This window comes from Chiloscyllium punctatum, chromosome 8 (assembly GCF_047496795.1).
Source record: "Chiloscyllium punctatum isolate Juve2018m chromosome 8, sChiPun1.3, whole genome shotgun sequence".
Lineage (NCBI taxonomy): Eukaryota > Metazoa > Chordata > Chondrichthyes > Orectolobiformes > Hemiscylliidae > Chiloscyllium > Chiloscyllium punctatum.
In genome coordinates, this window is record NC_092746.1 from 4,043,867 (window position 1) to 4,065,298 (window position 21,432).

A 21,432-nucleotide genomic window follows, 5' to 3' on the forward strand; every position below is an offset into this window, starting at 1 on the left:
GAATCCATAATGGGACTATGCGTTTAACAGATTTACTTTCAGTACATTTTTGCTCACATTCTTATTTTCAAAATAAAACCTTTTAACTCCTCCCCCCAGGTCCCTCAACAACCTCTCCCGCTGCCCCCACTCCCTCCCCCTTCATATTCACACGCAGCAAAATATTTTGCGTGGTTCTGAAGAATAACTGGGCGAAAGAGGATAAATTACTACATGGATCTACAATTCATCTTTCTACAGCCTCTCCACATCAAGTTCTACGTCACCGAGTCGTAAATAATGCAGTAAAATGTGAAGCTATCAAATAATAAGTCATCGATAAGGTGGTAAACCCATTTTTTATGGCCATAAACTCAACATTTCTGATCCCGAAATAAAATGTAATTATGTGGGATTATTTTTAATTTCACTTTGCATTCTGTTGTGCTTTCTCAAGCATTACATAATGGAATGTGGCAACTGCATTTTAAATATAAAAATGCAATCATTGTTTGCCTTATTACACTTAATAATGGCTGATAAACTATAAATTGCAAGACTAAATATTCCAATATATACTTTGACTTCATTTTGTTAATCTTAGGGGAAGGGCGTTGAACAATTAAGCAAGAGTTACAACACAGAACATAAAATTGTAACTCGTGACTTCAAACATTATGAAGGATGATAGTTCTATTATGATCTATTTTATTGATTGCTAAAAGACAGCACAAGCATCAGATTTCCTAGGGAAAAGAAACAGCACATTGGAGGTTTTATCGTGTAAGAAGCAATGGACTTCTTCAAAAACATATTATTGATTTTGATACATCTGTATGTCCCAGCAACATTTAATGCTCACAGCAGAAAAATTCGTTCAAGCCGATCTTTTTCCTCTTGGAAATTTTTAGCATAGTAAGTACAAACATAGAATTGAGAAGAACACACTACGTTAGCGGCGGGGAAAATATACATATTGGCTACATTTTCTTCTAAAACTTGTTTAAAACTGAAGTACACTATAACAAACCAAAATTTTTCACAAAAATGTTTTGCCAACTTTCGATAGGGAGTATACGAAAACCGACTCCGTTTTCACATCTCCTTTGGAAAAAAGAACATATTTTGCTACCCAGGATTGTTGCGCTTTTACAAATGACAAACAAAAACTGCTCACATTATCAGACATAGACGGTTTTAAATATGTTTTGTATTGCGGTTTAAGAGGACTGCAAAAGTATATAGAAAGACAAAGAATCGCACGATGAGAAACTTCACCCCCATTAGGCAGTCGTGCTTGCTTATCTGTAAAAGGAATTTTAAACAGATTGAAAATACCAGATTTTGCTCGGAATCATTAATCACCTCATTCAATAAATACTTCTTTGTATACTTCAACAGCAAGTCTGAAGGGCGTTCTTTTGGAAAAGTGTGTGGACACATTGGATTCTCCTGAATAAAATGTGGCCATCTCGACGAACACCATTTTTCCCCACTTGGAGCAGTCCTGGAGTCTCTTGCCGGACCATTTTTATTACCACAGAAAATTATACGTACGTTATCTGAAGTAAAGGGTAATTATTACCTTCAAGCCTATTTTGGAAGGGGCAAGTTTACTAAAACTTACCCTTTATATGGCAAAACTTTAGCTGTGTTCAGCAAAGGAAAACCCTTTTGCATCTTTACTTCCTTTCTCTTTGATGTTTGTAGTTTATTGTAAATCGAACGGTCTTTTGTAATAAAAAGTTGCATTGTTTGTCAACGGCTGGGCAACCAGAGTGAGTTCACCGAGAGGACAGATTTTCTGACCGATTAGCCGCTTTTAGCGGTGCAGACTGACCCCTCAAACCCTTGACCTTTAAAAAAGGTCTCTTTCTACCATTTCCTACGCCTACAGATAGGGGTTAAAAATGTACCTTGTTTAAAACAAAACTTACAAAAATATCCAAATAACATATCCTGGAAACTCGTATTTAAGTTTATGGTGATAATGAGTGAAAAGGTTTTCTAAATATAGTGTATCTATACATACATAACTAATTTATAGAGTACATTTTATTCTATGGTAATTGCCTGCGTAAAAGAGTATTTGGTGATAATTTATTCGTAAGCTGCAAAAGTCTAACACAGTTCTTGTGTTTAGTGAGAAACAATGTTTGTTTTAGGTCGTTTGGTTAATAAGGTTTTGTAGCTAATTGTTGGTATCATATAAAAGAATGGTTCAAATCCTTCCCTTGTTAAAGTGAGATACTAAATCCATTGAGAAGGCTTTTTTTTCTGATTATTGAACAGAGAAGTAACTAGTATGTTTTGCATCAAATATAAGATTGCTTTTCAGGAACAATATGTGTGCGTGTAGTTCTTTGTGGCCGGCATTTTGGAAATTTATTGGTAATTGCTTTAATAAATAAATATGCAATAATTTCTGTTTTGTTGATTAGAACTATGTACACGCATATGAAAATGTATTATTTCGGCAAAGTCAAACACGACAATTTGAGTTTAAAGCTCATCTAAGACAATAAGCGAAATTGTCACCAACCATAACATTCAATGGGTCTATTTCTAATCAACTGTACAACATCATGTTCGTTGTCTATGCAGTATGTTAATCATGGGGTCGCAAACACCAGACACGATACAAAAACTAATACACATTTGAGTGGTATAATAAAGAATCGACTGTGGCTAGTAAGGGTCGATTTAGTGTCAAATTTAGCAGCCTCTGGGGGATGTAAAGGCATATATGAAAGAGTTGGTCTTACATGTGACTGTTATATATGCGGGGTACTGTAACAGTGAGCTCAATATCAAAATGTCAGGCAGACAATAAAGACAGCTTGAAGAAATGCCCAAGAATATTGGACTGAGGCAGTTCGAACTATAGGTGACACAAATGGCAGACCTGTCAAACAAGGGATCAGCACAGGCCAGTCATTTTTGCATTATCACTTACCAGCAAGCACCCAAAGACTAAAAGAAAACCAGAGCAAAAAGATTCAACTAGGAAGGGAAGCAAAAAGAAAAAAAACCTCCACTCTCCAAGATAAAGGGTCACGCGTCTCCTCTGTGTATGTATTGAAATTTTAATCTCCCCAGTCACGTGACTCATTAAATAATTAATGCAGCCGGTCCGGAATAGATATGTAGTCGTCAGTATTCGCACTAGATCTGTTTCAGTCTGATGTGAAAATGAACTTTGCTTAAATATAAGTCTATATTTGGAAGACCTGTCTGAGAAAAGGAAGAGGCGCAAATCAGACACAAGTTGTGGTGAGTAGTTTCTTCATGATGCGTGTTTTATTCTATCTATGTTTTTACAGTATTTTTATTTCTTAATACTGTCATAAATGTGATGAATAGCGCCCTTTAGTATTCAGATTTAAATCACGGCATGTCTGTGATGGTGTTTAGTCAGTCTCTCGCGTGTCAGTAATATTTTAGATTTTTTCATGATTAATTGCAACAAATACAAACACATATGATGATGTTCTAGTTCACAGTATGTATGCCTGGATACCACGGTGTAGCTGTGCTGCTTTGTTCAATTTTCCTGTCGTTAATAAATCACCATCTCTTACATGCGCAGGGCTGAGAGGCAACTGTAGACACCAGCATTTGGAAATGAAGAGGCATAAGCTAAATTCCTCTATGATTCATTAATTTGAGCGATTTACAATAAGTGGCAGAGTTATGATGCTCCAGCAAATGCACTAACATATGTAATTTCGAGTAAAATGAAACACTTATTCTAGTTATATACTATTTTTCTGGTATATGGAAATAATATGCAACCCTGAGCTGAACAAAATATACTAGACCAAATGGTGTAGAGAAACACTTGTCTTTATTTTTGTGTTTTAGTACAAATTAATAATTCTCCTTATTGTCAAAATCTTGATTTCTTTCATTTCCATTCTATTGCTGGTATAAGCTCTGCACCCATTCGGATGAAAGGATACATTTGATCTTCCTAAAGATCTTGCTGCTATTTAATGGGTGCATTTGATGTTGATACCTGACCAAACTAGATCCAGGAATGTGCATTGTTTGCACTCATAATTAAGTACCATTCCTAATATTTACAATAAAAGATCATTAGTAAAAGTACATAGCGCTTAATTAAATGTCTCATCACTCCAGTCAAGTACATTATATTATTCTTACTATTGGCTATGATCAATCAAAACAAGATAATTGCAATAACACAGCGGCTGATACAATATCTTCAGCTTCCGGGCTGGCATTCCAATAAAACACGTCTGTAATTGGATCCACCTCCTAAAATAAGAGCAATACAAATACATTATGAGTTACCATTTGGCATTAGATACGCGGTGCTTTTTTTTGTTAACGACAATAAATGTGCTCCTTTTAGGTCGAGTCTGTCTCTGTCCAGAATCAAGACTCGTTCCAGGATAGTCTAATTGGGCACTGAGGTGATATAAGAGTTCCAATTTAAAAGGTAAAACATTTTGCTTTGATTGCTGTGCTGAAATCAGATGTCTGATTTCAGGTGGAGGCGATCTATTTTAGTGTAACAGGTGGTTTGGTGCTGCAGTTCATTGGAATCGGTGACCACCATATGAAAACGTAATTTATTTTTTTCAACTTTGTTATAAGATGAGAGGTTCCGTGCACTCGGCAGAGCTGATTCCTTCCACGTTGAAATGTCTCGCCCAGCTGCAAAAGGTAGTCATGGAGTCATTGGAAAGTGTCAGGTCGGTGGTTATTTAAAGAAACAAAAGGCGAGGGTAATCCCTTTGTTTGGGGTTCACCACAACCTCAAAGAATTCACTTCAGCTAGAAACATAAAGCTTGATTTATCTTAAACAGAATATCCATTATCATTTTGAAAGGAAAGACAACGTGCCCTGTGATTTTATCAAATGATATATCTTTCATTTTGAACTCTGTATGGATTTGAAACCTAAAATTAACTGGGGAGAAAATCATTAAGCATTTACTGTAATTGTATAGGGTATGTTAATTTGTTGTCATACAGATTGCCAAAATAAAAGTGCTTGTAACCACATTTAAAGGCTGGTATGCTTTGTACAACCACCCACTTTATTTTCATAGGAACCAATGACACCTCAATGCACTCTTTCTCAAAGTCTGCATTTATAATGTTAGTATCCAATATTATCCCACTTACTTTTACATATGAAGTTATCAGCCGAATGTATAGCTATAAACAACAAAACATGTTGAAGAGGTCTGACACCCCTCGGTTCGAGATGAACGTAAATTATGTCAGTTGTCTTTGTTTTATTATTAGGAGACTGACAACGAAAATGCAACTAAGAAGCATTCTCTCCGTTTCGTTTGTCCCATCTTTTTATTTTGTGTAAATGTCTGAACACACAGACTTTCCGATTTGATTTGATTTTAACGAAAGACCAAAAACATTGTTTAGAAATAAATGATTCTTTTGTTGCGGTTTACACATCTGAAATTCAGTTCAAATACAAGTTCTATACAAATACGAGAAAGCATGTCAAAATGCAAATCACACCAAAATATTATTAAACCTTTAATAAAATAAATAAGTTCTCAAGTAAGAATAGACCGGGGTTTGGAATGTGGGGTAAAACGGCAAACACATCTCTAATTTTCCAACACTCCATAACAGAACATTCAACAATACATCGGTAAAAGTAACATTTTGTCGGCATTAAATAGTGTTGTTAGACTTTGTCAAGTCCCAGATTAGGAAGAGTGCTCAAATTTTCTGCTTAATTTAAAGTGCCGTTTGATAACTAGAGTCGTTTTATTGCGGAGTGCAATAAATTACCCAACCTTAACGCTTTGTTGTGATGGGTTTGTCAATTGCACCCGTATACAAAAATGAGTTTATTACAGGGCCACTCTTAAAATGAAAATAAACAGGACTTTACTGATGCTTGGCTGGTTCGCTTTTCAGACAGTTTCTGAGTGAAGTTTATGTAATATAGATTAAAATAAAACAATTGTTTTACTGAGATCACTCCTCCATTGGAATGCTTTCTCATGCTCCGAGCACGATCAACGTCGGCCTAATTCTTACATCAGATCCTGTTTCTTTTTTAATCCCCAGACTCAGAGTCGAATTTTTCCAACTAAAGAGTTTATTGGTACAAAGGAGTAAATAAACAATATTTAGCCGTGCTTAAACAGTGAGAAAAATATTATTTTCTAATCCATAATTTTACGTTTGTTACGAATTTATATCTAAATAATGCTTTAAAAATGAAGAGTAAAATGAATCGTGTAGCAATGATTAGTGCATAACGTGCAAATCCCATTTGTTCTACCATGCTGTTCGACTTCAACCTTACCTTCGTAACGTAATGGGACTTAGCTCTCCTCAAGACTGGAGCAGCTGTTTCCTAAATCAACTCCGCATAAATGTACTGCCAGTTAGCAAGCATACTAGCCTAACAATGAACCACAGAAACTTTATTGTATGTGCGTAATAACCAGATTTGATCCAGATTCTGCTAACAATTATTTTTAAGTCACGTGAACGGATTCCATAAGGGTTTTCTTCCCCCTCGATTTGGCCCAGCTTGTTTGCCGGGCTCCTTTTCTCTCTCTCTCACTTTAATGCATACATCTCACCGAAAACCAGTACCCCCCGACATCTGCAGAAGCGTATAAGGCAAATAGTTTGTATTTGCAGGACGCTGAATCAGTAGGAAGGAGTGAAATTTCCTTCTCCTGATGGTCTGAATTGAAAGGATTTTGCAGAAAGAGAAGCCGTCCAGAGTAAGCAGAGAGCAATAAAGTCAAAACAGCCGGATAGCCTGGAACATGTAGACTCTTCAGTGTGCGTTGAAACTTCCCCCCCCACCCCACCCCCCCAACCACCCGCCACCTCGCCTCCCCTTGTAAAGCACATTACCAATTTCGCAGCAGGCTTTATCTGTCCTCTGAGGATGGTTTGGATTTTGCTGAATTCTCAGGTAAGCTGGAAGATTTATTTGTAGCTCTGTCTATTTGCACACAGGATAAACTCCAGTCCAACTCGTAATTTATGGCACAAAACTTGACTCAAGTGAAATTATTTCTTATCGTCAAACCCGATAACCCTTTCTTTTCGGATTCTTCTATTCTTATAATGTACATTTCCATTGTAGTTGTGTCCTGGAACATTTCAAGGTTGAACTTTGCCAATTTAAACTTTGTACTAGTATTGTAACACCACAACTAAATCAAAATTAATCATTAGTCGCTATAACAGGAAGACTAGTCAAGTTTGGGCATTTCAGCCTCAAGCCTCTTTGAGCTGTGAGAGCGAATTATTGCTTGGATATGTTCCACTTGCCCAACAACAGTGACTTAAAGATTTCTTCCAACTTTAGCCTCTGAATAATTGATCTTGTCTCTGTTCCAAAGTTTCTTGCATATTTCAAAGAAACACGGTTTAAGTTTCTTTCTATCTCTCGATCTATCTCTCTATCTCTATCTATCTATCCATCTATAGACATGCATATGCTTATCCATATATGCATATATTTACGTGTGTATATGCTTACGTTAAATTATTTCAGCACTAAAATGACGAACTTCACTTCGTGCCGTTCATCAATTATTCATTAATGTTTTACGCTGTGCGTTGAAAGTTTAACTATGGCCTTTGTTAGGCCATTGCATGGATTTTGTTCAGAGGGAAATTGAAGAGTCTATAACCTTTCTGAAATTTGCTGACGTTGTGAGACCAAATAACTCGCCTTACGTTTGTGTCCTGACACTTTGAATTTGCTGCAAAGATTACAACTTAACTCAGTTTATTATTCGTTATTCTAAGCTGTTCAACTTAAACTTTGAACGCACATAACTTTTCCACAACAGCAGAACGCGATGCTTAAAAGAACGGTGATCACTTGCGGTACTAAACAATACTTGCAAATAAAGGAAGTGCTTAAAAGAAACGTGCCTCTACTGGGTGCAGCATATTGTAGTGAATATTTGTGGAACAACTTTCAGAGATGTTCAAAAATTACAATAAATATCAGGAAGCAAAGGTGGAAAGGGCAGAACAAAATCTAAGCGACAAAAAGAAGGATCCTTGCTCAAGGCAGAATGTCCACGAACACGGCGTGATTTATAATTACATTTAAATTGAAGAATTTAGATGAGGGACTTGGTAATTATGAATCTCTCACATGAATATCGTTTGAATAACTTCAGGCATATAGAAATTGTGGGTGAATTAATATTAAATCCTCCGCACTTTTCTGCTTGGCCCTAAACTTGCAATAAGTGTTGCACTAAAGTAGGGTACATCTCGTACAGACACAACCCAGAAATTTCAATTATATTCCACAGATACATTATGATTTTTTTTTCATTATTGGTCCCTCATTACAATTAACATCTATTACATTGGAATCTATTTTGCATTTCTCTTCCACAAGAAGTTCCACGCATCACTCAATTGGCAGAAAGCGTGTAAGCACAGATTTTGCATGAAGGTCCCTACAGACACGATTTACGATTCCACTGGAAAAGAAATCAGAATCGTTAGATCGCTGTCAAGTCCACTCCTCACCCCGTGCTACCCTCTGTAAAATCACCTATGCTTTCTGGGACACTGCTTTGTCTTTGTCAGGTAATTATAAACCTTTTCTAGTTTGAATAACTAGCATGGTGTAACGTGTGGGTGTTGAGCAAGTCCAGTACAATAGCACGCTCTGAAAAGGGAGATTCGTGTGGAAGCTTAACCATTGTGGGGCTTCTCTGCTTATTTGGCTCTTCTGGTCGAAAATGTGAAGTGCTCCCTTCTTCACAGGTCGATTGAAATACTCATTCTGGGTTTTAATGTGTTACAAACAGCTATTCATCTGTTCCAAGTAGTTGAGCCTCCAGTCTCCGGATTGGGGTCTTTTACACTATGAGATACAGACGACACAACTTACCGTATCGTGGATTTCCTGCACAGAATTATCGCGGAGCAACCTTCTGCAACGTCAACAAAACTCTACTTAAGAAACTTCCTAGGTTTTGTTGGGTAAAAAGTTAGGTTTTGCTTGAAAAAGGTGCTCCTTTAATTATCTCCCAAATTCAAATAAAAGGATTTAAGTTGACGTATGACCACGTGAGCACATAATACAGCGCATTATTGTGGCATTTGGATCGGAGACCTATGCTGGCTTCGGCTGTGATTACGCTTTTCCACTTTCTGTTAAGAGCCAGCTATTTTCTTCTAAAGAGATTGCACTCTGGACACTGGATTTCACATGAAGGAATATATGCGAGCAGGACGAGATGCTGCATTTAGCGGAATGGATTTTATTTTGAGGTATTCCAAATGCTTCCGTTGATTGTTCATTAATATGGTGAGTTATTGCTGTTCAAGGCAAAGGTCAGTGAAAAGACTTACGGGTGTCAGAATGTACCAGAACACGCTTAGTTTCCCCTTTTATCTTTGCTTCGGCACATAATCCATTTCCAATAATATTTTATCTCCAGATGGGAAATATAAAAGAAATTATTTCGTAGGATATTGCTCGGATCACATGCATGTGTTGTTCCTTGAAACACGAACAATCGAATATTGAAATCCTGTCAATGGCCGCTCTATGCTCGAATATGTACAAACAAAACATCTTATGTTTATAACATTGAATGGGACGCCAATATATCTAGCTCTAATACCTGTTAATAGGAATTACTACCGTATCACATGAGGATAAACACATACTTATTTATTCTGACATTTTATTCATTAAGTAATGTGCTTCAACGAATGATTCTTCGTCCATTTTAGAAATCCAGTCAGCTAATTTGTGGATTGTAGTGTCTCTAGAATGAGGTTATTTAGGTTTAACGTTACTATGTGCGTTGTTAAAATCTCAATGAATCACACCATTTAATGGATGAGCACTGCATTTTATGCTTCTAAATGGGACGTGTAGTGATTTTGTGAAACAATAAGATTGTTAATCAAAAGTTGACATTTTTAAAAAAAAATCATTGTTGCCTAAAAATTGCCTCTATTTGCTCATCTTCACAATGGTAGCGTTTGATTAATGTAAGGTTATAAACTAGGTTCAATCTGGGGATTATTTACTTGCAGGCCGTCGTTGCATTGGAATACTGATTGCCTGAAGAATTTAACGAAATAAATTAAAACGCGAGACAGTATAGGCTAATTCTGTCTTTTTAAAAAAAGAATACATGCAGGATGAATAAAAGAGTGGAAACAGATTCGTTATGTGATGCTGGGGGTACAAGTGTTGTATGAAATTGCACCCACCAGCGAGTCCTCCTCAGGAAAGGTCAGGGTGTTGCGATTTGATTTATGTTTTCGGTGTGCTGGGACAGCCGTGCCAATGCAATCTGCTTTAACGAATGCTTTACTTTTTATATATGACAAATCACATTGGCAATTATTGATAGTCGGATCAGTACTCTACCGAAACTATACCAATCTCGCAAAATAAAATCAAATCGGCTGGGGTGGCTTGGGGTGTGGATAACAAAAAGATCCTGTGGATAAGCAAAGTTATCTTCTGTCCTATATATTGGACCTTTCGCCACATATATCTGAATTCAATATATGTATTTGAGGATATCATTAGTTTATCAGATATTATATTTCGAAATGTATAATGCCGGTGAAATTATCATTGTTAAGAATTGATATTTTTGGCCTCATTGACTTTGAACTCTTGTTTCGGCCTCTCTGTTTAAATTTTTGCATTATTTCGCCAGTTTTTAGTCAGGCCCCACTCAATCCGGCCGATCCAAAGTTAAATGCAAACACTGGGCAAAGAGTTTTGGTAAATACATGTAAAATTTAATTACAGTTCGGTTACAGCATTTTCCCCTGATTTATTATCCAGTCCTGATGCAAACTTGACAATATTAAACACACATAAGTAATACAAGTCTTTTACAGTGTTTGAGAGCAAATGAGAGTTGCATTAGTACAAATGTACTTCAAAAAGATGCACACGTAAGCGTTCTTTATCACCGATGTCGTACAGAAAATCTGCAAGATCCATCCTCGGCTTCTAATTTTCATACAATATTTCACAATAAAAACCTCAACGTGCCTCAGATAGCATTTTCCCTTTGATCAGAAGACTCTTAGGTTTAAAATTTATTCAAAAAGCCAGGTTGATTTATTTTCGTTAATAAACCACGCAGATTTAGTCAAGGCAAAGATTGCTCAGTTTCTCAGTCGACCGACGCCTTTTTTTATATTCGGTGGCAATTAATGGTTTCTCGTTTCCGTTCCAGACTATATTCTAAATAACAATTCTACAGCCAGAGACTTTTCAGTGAGACTGACGAACTTTCGGTGAGTTGTCTATACTATTCTGAATTTTAAAAATACATATGGTCGTTGCAATCGCACATGCTGACATTACAAGAACACTTTATTAACCCAACCGCAAGCGACCAGTGAAATAAAAAGACCACACCATACTTTTATATATAGATTGCAGGATAGGTCAAAATTAAACATAAATGTAACAATTACAGAAGGAATTACATACAGCCATAAAGCATGCATTCTAGGCCATAAAATGGATACTAATTCATAGCAGGCAGAATATGAAAGTATTAAAGATGGCTGGCGGAAATATAAACTTTTGGTTATGGTCTTCCAATCTCGAGCAAGATCTTTTTAAAAATGGAAGTTATGGCTGTTGTAATAAATTATCAACACCTGGCATAAAAGCATAGCATCTTATCGCTCAAATCAACCCATACATTCTCTGCTCTCATCGTTCACTTGCTCTCTGCAAAACTTAGCGAGTGGACGCAGGGAGAGTCGGCAGTCCCGAATGGCGTAAAACGTTTCTAATCGAGAATTTGAATTCACTGTACCCAGCAAGCTCCCGATGATGTTGGAAGACACCCTCACACAAACGGGCGCCTTCACTTTCTTTCCAGTCGCTTCTTAAGTAAATTTCACTGAACTAGCCCAAGTTATAACAAGTATTTTTTTTAAATGCAGCATCGTGACGTTACTTTATGCTACCTTCCTGCGATCGCCAGAGAAAGAGGGAAAAAGTTGAAGTCAGCACTTTAAGAAAGTGCTCGGACTGTTCATTGACAATAAAGTGCTTCACTACAGATAGAACATTGAGCGGCTTACTTGAAAAGTTGCAAACGAGTGAATTTTTGTCCCTATCTTGCCTCCTACGCTGTTTGGCTTCCCCTTTCATGCAGTTGCATCGCAATAAGCGATAGGAGCAAGTGTTTTCACTTTAGTGCTCTGTTTACAGCCTTAGTGCATGAAGTCATAAATCTTACGTAGCCATAAACGACAGAAGCATTGGTATGCATTAGGGGTGACTATAGCTCCTTCAGTTCTCGCCTCCTTTGCCTCGGTTTTGCTTCTGATGTGTAACTTTTCGCTCCTGTGTCTGAAACACTTTTACTTCAGCGTTGTTAACACCTTTTCTTCATTGAATACGGAAGAGAAAAAAAAGGCCCTGCTTTAGAACCAATTGAACCTGTTTGAAACAAGGCTGTGTTTTCACCCTGGTGCCATATTTCTTCTGCACTATTCTCAAGCTGTACTTCAAACAAAGGCTTTTCTTTACAACAAGGTGTTAATAAAAGTTAGTACTCTCAACGCGGAAGAGTAAACGCATACTCGAATAGTGCATTCCTTTATTTTACGTCAATATCAATATTAGTAAAACGTGAGTTGTTTTAAAGGGTAAGGTTTTGATTCAAGTTATGATTGTAAAGATTCAATGATTGCCAAACCAGTGTGCTTGTGTCCTCCGCGCTGGTTAATTTGCATAATTTTCACTTGTGACGCTATGTTTCGGGGGAGTTTACTGAGCCTGCCTGTTCAGTACTGCCAGACAGCAAATTTAAAATCCGCGCTTTGACCATTCAATATTCATAAGAAACATACCCCATTTCTTTGGTATTAGATAAGAGCAGCCAGGAAAGCTGATAGCAGTCTTATCTCCCTGACCAGGGCACGCTACCATAATCACAGGGCTGTCCATCCAAAAGCTAGAGTCTTCTCGCCTGTTCTTTGCCGCTCTACCATTTTCCCTTCCCCATTTGTCGTTGTCGTCAACCAGTGACTTTCAGCGTGTAAGAGTAAACTGTTTGCCTTCATTCTACTTAATTTGGAAGTTTTGAAACTCCTGCTTATCGATTTCCCTGGTGAATCTGCAAATATTGTGCCGTGGTCCGCGTCTATCGTCAGAGGCTAAGGTAAGCTGGACACAAATAGGCTATCACTGGTGAATGGCGGAGTTTATGTCCCAGTGATTTATGACCGTATGACTTAAATCTCGGTTCAAGAAGAGTTCACATAGTATAGCTTCCTTTCAAATCCTGACTGATACCCGTAGGCTTTGAATTCAAATCTTTTAATTCTACTTTCAGTTTCTCCTGCGCCGCTGATATTTTCTTCTCCATTTTCCAAGTTTTGTGAATTTATTGCAGCCTACTGTCTCGCCTGAGGCACCTATACACATGCACCAAGAAACATTTACTACTGCTCTGGTAGATTCTGAGCGCCAGTGCTTTCTTTTCTACTTTTCCCCCTTCTTTTTACCGTGTTTACACTTGGTAGTGTTGTGGAGAATGCGAAAAGCTGTTGAAAGGGGCAATTATATGTACAGATATATATCCCTGCCAGGGTTGGCTGGACAAGTAGTTGGAAAAGGTTCACATTAAAGCAATACATGTCAAAAGTTTGTCATTACTCCATTTCACTCCAACAGAGAAAGTTTTTTTTCCTGCTTTGTTGTCTGATTGGCAGCGAGAAGAGTATGTTAGAGTAACATAGCTTGCGTCTTAGTAATACAACGTGTCAGTTTACAGTAACAAAGCATGTCTACCTTGAAACGTATAGATAGAATAGGAACAGTATTCCTGAGCGATGTTTTCTTTAAAAGAAGACGAGGGCAGTGAAGAAGTACTAAGGTGGAGTTGCGGAGAATGAGATGCGTTTGCACAGGTGAGCAAGCTTGTGTTTGCTGTTGAGAAAAAAAATGGCGGAGACCACGCAAGTCCGGGTAACCACAGGAAAATTCTGATGTGTGTGGGCACCGATTATGAAAGATTGCCAATAACTCCTTTCACAACACAAGAAGCAATCCACCACATTCCCCCCTCACAGTTTATGGCTGCGTGCTTGAGAACGAATTCTGATAATATAGCAAGAATATTTCAAAATTAAATACATTATTGACAACAGTTTTAAAGAGAAAGCCAATATTAAATAACTTGTGTGCTACTGTCCTCTACAATGGGAACCAGCCCGTTAAACCAATCCAGAGGCCTGCAGATTCAGGCGCAGCACTCCACAGCTGGGGGCTCGCCACTTTTTAATGGTTTCAACTTTACAAAATGCTTCGGGAGCATTAAGTGCTCCAACCCACAATAATGGCAGGCCATTCAGTTTAAGGACAGGATATTGCAAAGATTTTTCAAAAGCACTTTCGTTGCTTCAAGCTTTCAATCCCAGAAGCAGCAAACTGCACTTTAAAAGCTACATTTAATGCCACTCAGCCTTACAGGGTGAAGTTCCTTTCTCTTACAGCTTTAACAAATACAGTAGATTTGAAGACAGCTCCAAGTTCAGGTCATATTCAATCGAAAGTTGTGAAATATGTTTTACAGAAACCTAAGACTGTATCAGATTTGAGAAGGTTGGTCAATAAGTTTGAACACAACACGGGGAAGCATTGCTTTAAATGGCCAGGTTTAAAACGTGCAGTGAAACTTTATTCACCAGGAGCTTGAAATATTTTCCTAACAGACCCACAAAATGGATGAGCTCGCTGTATCAGTGTATTCTCCTTTGTATGAGTGCGGCGGCAGTAAAGAAAGGCCTAGCAAACAATGGTTTACTCGCCTAGGCCATATATCTTTCTTAAAATAAAGAAAAATCTCGTCATGACAACCGATCTATACTCATCTTAACTGGCTAAAAAGGATACATCCGTGACAAAAATCTCGGATTTTTTTTTGTAGATGAAACAAAATTCACAGGCCCAAACTGAGCTTTGTATCCACAATGTAAAAAATAATTCCGCTTTGTCCATTTAACTAATTTAGTTCCCTGCGAGACGCAGATTAAACTACTTTTTAAAAGAGATATCAGGGCTGTATTCTTCAAAAGATGATAATTAAATGAACTGAGCGAAAAGAGTAGTGTTATATTTGCTGCCGGTTTCTGATGATGCAGGCACTTTCTGTGGGTTGGGAGCTCAAGTTTTCTCCCGGCCCAATGACCCCCATACATCAAATTAAGAGCAGTTTCAGAGACAGAGCCTATTATCGTTTGGTTGGAAGAAAAGTTCACACCGTGGTCATGCAGAAGTACGCCAGTTTTTCAGGTTCCTACTCCCTTCTCGATCCATCATGCTTTTAGCAGGTAGAATTCAAACATTAAAAGGAACGCTTGGAAATTTCCGCCAGACCAAATGGTGACCTGCTAAAAGTGGAACGAACAAAAAGCAAGACATTTCTGCTTGCCACTGTGGATAAATCTGGGGAGCAAAAGCAAATACTAGTTTAAATGCCTTGATGTCAGCCACAGCGCACTTAATGTAGTGCTTGTTCCACGTCTCGGATTAGAGAAAGGCGTAACAATATTTTAAAACGAGGCGCTTCTCTAGAGAAACAGTTTCCTTGCAACACGAGTGGTGTCTATTACACGAGAGGAATGTATCTTAATGGCACGTTAACACAACCATTCAGACAGCGGCAACATCTGTAAATACCTATTTTTTAATGCTTTTTTAAACAATAGCGTTTAAACAATGCGCCATAATCTAGCTGCTAGTTATCATTTGAATTTATGTAAATCCACACATAACGTAGAGCTTACATTATTGTGTTTCATTGTAGAGAGTTTGAACTGCTAAAGTTGGTTTCTTTCGTTTTCACTTTTAAACAAATCATTAACTAATCACTGGCTAAAATTTCACGGCATTCGATCTGCTTGAGTTGCAACGAATCATATATTTGCAATTGAGTCCTGTTTTGCACAGATATACATAATGCAAAGTTTTAACATGCCCTAAACGTTGGCTTGAAAAAATAATCTGTATATACAAACAGTGGTTCTTCTTTTCAACTACCTAAGAAGAACGCTGTTCCTGGTTGAACCTACCGAAATCCATGTTTCATATGAACCCTTATGTAGTATTGTATTTCCCCGATGAGACAAAATAAAAGTAAAAGGCTGGAATCTGCAGCTACCGATCGTTTGCTGCACAACCACACTGAGCAGTTACTGCTGAGAGTCAGTTTTAAACGATTGTTACACGCAGGTTGCCCAGGGCTAAAACTGTGTGACCAAATATTGCAGCACACTTTTTATGGCTTTTCATGTCAGTTGCTATTGAAAGTAAGATGGATTTGTACCATTTCGCCATTATGGTTTTGTTTCTTGTAACCCCAGGTCTACCCGAAGAGGCCATTGGAAGAAGAGAGTCACGTGACACAGGGTGCCAATGTTATTCTATAAGGGTGTCAAGACCCTGTCAGTTTGCGAAATAAATATTGGGAAACAACGAGATGCAAAAAGCGACATACTACGACAGCTCTGCAATTTTCGGAGGTTACACATACCAAGGAACAAATGGTTTTAACTACAATGCCAGTCAGCAACAATATCCGCCTTCTTCTCATGTGGAAAATGACTATCATCGGCCGGCCTGCTCTCTGCAGTCACCGGCTAACACTGTCCCCCATCACAAACCCAACGATATCAATGAAAGTTGCATGCGAACCAGTGCCAGTCAACCGAGCCACCACGCAGCCATTGCAGAGCAGCAGCAACAGAAGCAGCCACCACCTCCTCCACCACCACCATCTGTCTCACCACCCCAGAATACCAGCAACAACTCGACCCAGTCCAGCACAAACAAAAATCCTACACTTACCTCACAAACAACTATCAGTAAACAAATATTCCCCTGGATGAAAGAGTCGCGCCAAAACGCCAAGCAAAAAACCAGCAGTTCCAGTTCAGGTATAAAATGTCATGTCTAACCTTTTGATTACCAATTGACATAGCATTGTTACAGTGAGTGAAGTTGCTAATTGAGCCAGTTGAATTATATAGGCATTACCTTCATCTCAATAATATCTGAACAACTAAATCCTTTCAATCCTGTGGAACAGTGACCTAAAATAATATATGGGTCATTATCAAACAATCATAAGGCATTTAATTAACGAAGAATGAAACTAATATGTATTCAATTTAAGTTAGACAATTAAACTATACAATACCAGGAAACAGTTGGACAAGTGTGTCTCAGAGGACCATAGGTGTTTTGTATATGTATATAATGGTATAGATTTAAGGAGATGCAACATATTTATACATATTTACATAGACATTTCAATCTCCTTCATTGTATCCTTCATACACCCAGCCCCGTTTTTTCCCACTTTCCTCTTCTCTCTCTCTCTGCCTCGCCCTTCCCTTTCTTTCTCCCTTTCCCTCGCCCAGCACCCGTCCTTATGAATGGACATTCTCACTGGTAGAAAATGGGGAGCCGGTGATGTAGGAATAATGTCATTGCACTAGTAATCCAGAGCTGCAGGCAAATTTTCTGAGGCCAAGGATTCCAATGCATTTGTGGCAAAAAATGAAATGGATTGATATCTCAAATGAAAAAGCTACCTTAATGATACCCGTGAAACCACAGCTGATTGTTGAAAACACCCATCTGGTTCACTAATGTCCTTTAGAAAAGGAAATCAGCCAACCTTACCTGGTATGATCTGAACAGTGAAATAGTTTAACTCACGACTGCCCTCGGGCAATTAGGGAAAATGATAAATGCTGGCTTAGCCAGTGGGACCCATGTCCCATGACAAGTTAAAAAAAACCCACATTTATTTTAACTTTCCCAGTTATATAATAATGACGCTTTATTTAAAAAAAGGTAAAGTCACTAAAGTCCCAGAGAACCATTGATGTTTTGCATATGCATATAATGATATAGGCAAAAGTGAGGACTGCAGATGCTGGAAACCAGAGTTTAGATTAGGGTGATGCTGGAAAAGGACAGCAGGTCAGGCAGCATCCGAGGAGCATAAAAATCGACGTTTCAGGCAAAAGTTTCCTGATGAAGGGCTTTTGCCCAAAACATTGATTTTTCTGCTCCTTGTATGCTGCCTGACCTGCTGTGCTTTCCCAGCACCACCCTAATATAATGATATAGATCTAAGGAGATGTGATGTATTCACATAACATAAACATTCAAATCTCTAGCAATGTGCTTACATTTCACTCATTGACAGCTAAACATATAAAAACCAAGGCTTGGACTGAAGTGATATTATATATTGAATTCTTAGTTTTAATAGGATACATATAGAATTGAAGTTGTAGTGTCTATTGCATATATGGAAATTTATGCATGCAAATGATTCCAATTGATAAAAGAAGTGAGTTGTAAACAAGTGAACTGCTTGTATTGGTCAAAATGATTTTGTGAGGTTAAATATCAGATATACATTTGTGGGATTCAAATTAAATTCACAGAGATACATATATTAACTCAGAACATGTACATAACTAGTTGTCATCAATTTTGTATGAACTATAATAATTCTGTGGACTCCAATTAGTTAGGGTAACATAACTCAAAACATGCCATATTCAGATGTTGAAAATATGAAATGAGACAGATAATGCTAGAGAAAACAGAAGGCCTGGCAACATCTGTGGGAAGAGAATCAGTGTTAACATTTCAGATTGGTGATGTTTCCTCAGTACTAGGATAAGTTATAGACGAATAGCTATTAAGCTAATTCTTTGTCCAACATTCTCCCTTTCACTTAAAAGAATATATTACATTCTAAGTTTTCTCCAGTTCTAATGACCTGAAATCTTAATTCTGTATTTCTCTCCAGAGATGCTTGCTGTGTGTCTCCAACATTTGCCATGTTTACTTCAAAATTATGATGAGAAGATTTGATTCACCAGTACTTGTAGTTGGCACATAATCAAATATTGCTCGTCAAATGTTTCTTAGCTGTCACACAATCACTTTAAGATGATCTTTCTTATCATTTTTGATACAATTGTGGCATAAAGGAGTGAATTCTTATGAATGGGGGAAGGGCAGTCATATTTGTTAGCTTACATTTGCATGTAAGTTGATTCAGGTAACAAAGAAGTCAGGTTTACGTTTAAGAAAATGCCCCCAATTAGTAATTAGATATCTATGTAAGCTGCCAATACAATGCTCTTTGAATATATTACTGTTTTTAAAATGCTGGTTCTAGTGATTGTAACACAAATCAAATTGGTGTGTTGTTTTGGCATTCCTGATTCAAAACAGAACATTCTAGTTGAGATAGCTAATGGTTTGTGCATGATCATATCTCTGTTATTAAGTGTGATAGCTGAAGAAATTAGTAAAATTACATATATTTTTGGAAATAGAGAATATGTAGTTATGATTTTGGATTAATATGTTAATGTAAGTTATTGAAAACAATTCAGGCAATGTCATAGAGTTTTATTCTATACATTGTGTGACATATTTGCAACATCTAGAATTCCCAATGACTGATGGAAACTTTGTTTTCTTTATCTCCAGTTGAAAGTTCTGCTGGTGAAAAGAGTCCTCCGGGTCCAGCCTCCAAGAGGGCACGCACAGCATACACCAGTGCCCAACTGGTAGAACTGGAGAAGGAGTTTCACTTTAACCGCTATCTTTGTAGGCCAAGGAGGGTTGAAATGGCCAACCTGTTAAACCTCACTGAAAGACAGATTAAAATCTGGTTCCAAAATCGGAGAATGAAGTACAAAAAGGATCAAAAAGCGAAAGGCATGCTCACTTCTTCTGGTGGACAGTCACCCTGTAGAAGCCCCATCCCACCATCAGCTGCTGGAGGATATGTAAACTCGATGCATTCCTTGACAACCAGTGCTCCATATGACCCACACTCGCCTACGTCCTTCAGTAAACCTCATCAAAATGCCTATGCTATTCCTACGTCTTATCCTGGGCCCCTCAACAGTTGCCCACCTCCACAGAAGAGGTATGCTGGGACTGCAGCTGTGACGCCTGAGTATGACACACACCCTCTTCAAGGCAATGGTGGCTATGGAACTCCTCATTTACAGGGTAGCCCAGTCTATGTTGGAGGAAACTTTGTGGAATCCATGCCAAGCTCTGGGCCTTCCCTTTTCAGCCTAACCCACCTTGGTCATCCTTCCTCTGGAAATATGGACTATAACAGTGCAGGGCCAATGACAAGCAACCATCACCATGGACCTTGCGAACCACATCCCACTTATACAGACCTTTCTTCACACCATCCTTCTCAGGGAAGAATTCAGGAAGCACCCAAGCTGACCCACCTGTAGTGGACCAGTTAGCTCCTGGTGGACTATCAGTTTCTCATGCTTTTATATCATGTTATCTATGATTACATCCCCTCTTCCACCTGTCCCTTTTTGCTTTAGTATCAACCCTTATAGTTTACATGTAATGTACCTAATGACAACCAATCTTTGCTTGCATTGCTCTGTCACTGGTTAGTGGTTGCTCTTTTCATGGACTCCAGCCTTAACATTCAGTAGTAGAAGTGAAGTACTAAGGCTTACAGAACTTTGCATATATAATCTTCTACTTTATGGAACAGGGTATATGAACAAATTTTCTAAAAAAAACTTAAACGTGAATTTGTTCGTGCTTTATTTTTCCTTACGAGGAATGGTAAAATGGTTTATATTGCACTTCTTTACATTGAATAGTTCAACAAGATCAAAGCGCTTGTACAGGGTCCCCCTGGGCAAATAAGAGTTCTTGTCCATCTTTCAGTATGTATGTATGCTGGTGAACATTCAAATTTATTTATTTGCTCTTGCAAAGGAGAATATTCTAAGTGTTTAAAGTATTATTTATCCCCATTGACGCATATTTATAAATAGAACTGTACATTGACTATTTACTTGGTTCTGTTCAGCCTTGTGTTTTAAGTCATGGTAAATATTTTTTTTAAATTCCTGTAAGATACACAGAAAAGTAGTTTTCTGTTAGTAATGTATTCATGAAAAACGCAATTTGGTCAATTGTGGGAATAACGCCAAGAAAAGGGACTTAGTCTGTAACTGTAGTATTCTTAAAATGGAACACAAAATTGCCACAATTTTGTTTTAGGTATGCATTCCATGCTGCAAATGAGATATCCGTTGAACAGCTAGTTCTGACGAATAAATTTTTTTGTCAGCAATACTGTGTTGCTTGTAGTGTTAATTTCGACGAATTGCATAGTATGTTTTTCTTCTAAAATATTTGCAAAATATGTAAATTCATTCAGTAATACACAGCATAGCACACAGCTCAGTAGTCAGGTTCCTTTGTGTTGTGTGGCTATAACCAAGTGCCTCAACCCCCACACTGTAACATCATCCATTATCATGTGGCTTGCATCTGTCTCCAATGCTGCATTTATTGAGGCCAAGGGAGAAAAAGACTCAGATCCCCCACTCCC

General features: G+C 37.9%; 1 protein-coding gene and 1 long non-coding RNA gene across 7 annotated transcripts in view; one reads left to right on the forward strand and one right to left on the reverse strand.

Moving 5' to 3' along the window:
• Window positions 1-21,171, forward strand: part of LOC140480328 (homeobox protein Hox-A3) — a 44,278-nt gene extending 23,107 nt beyond the window's left edge. For 2 of the 6 annotated variants that reach the window (XM_072575066.1, XM_072575065.1), the window contains exons 2-3: window positions 16,367-16,939; window positions 19,530-21,171. In XM_072575066.1, the coding sequence (XP_072431167.1) occupies window positions 16,483-16,939; window positions 19,530-20,302 (1,230 nt within the window). In that variant the 5' untranslated portion in view covers window positions 16,367-16,482 and the 3' untranslated portion in view covers window positions 20,303-21,171. The other 4 variants (XM_072575064.1, XM_072575062.1, XM_072575063.1 and 1 more) reach the window with 4 other exon arrangements.
• LOC140480337 (uncharacterized) lies at window positions 10,744-16,294 on the reverse strand. Its single transcript, XR_011961262.1, has 2 exons — window positions 12,851-16,294; window positions 10,744-12,384 (listed from the first exon to the last, which is right to left on the reverse strand). It is a non-coding gene; the product is annotated as an uncharacterized lncRNA (long non-coding RNA).
• Window positions 21,172-21,432: the final 261 nt, after the last annotated feature.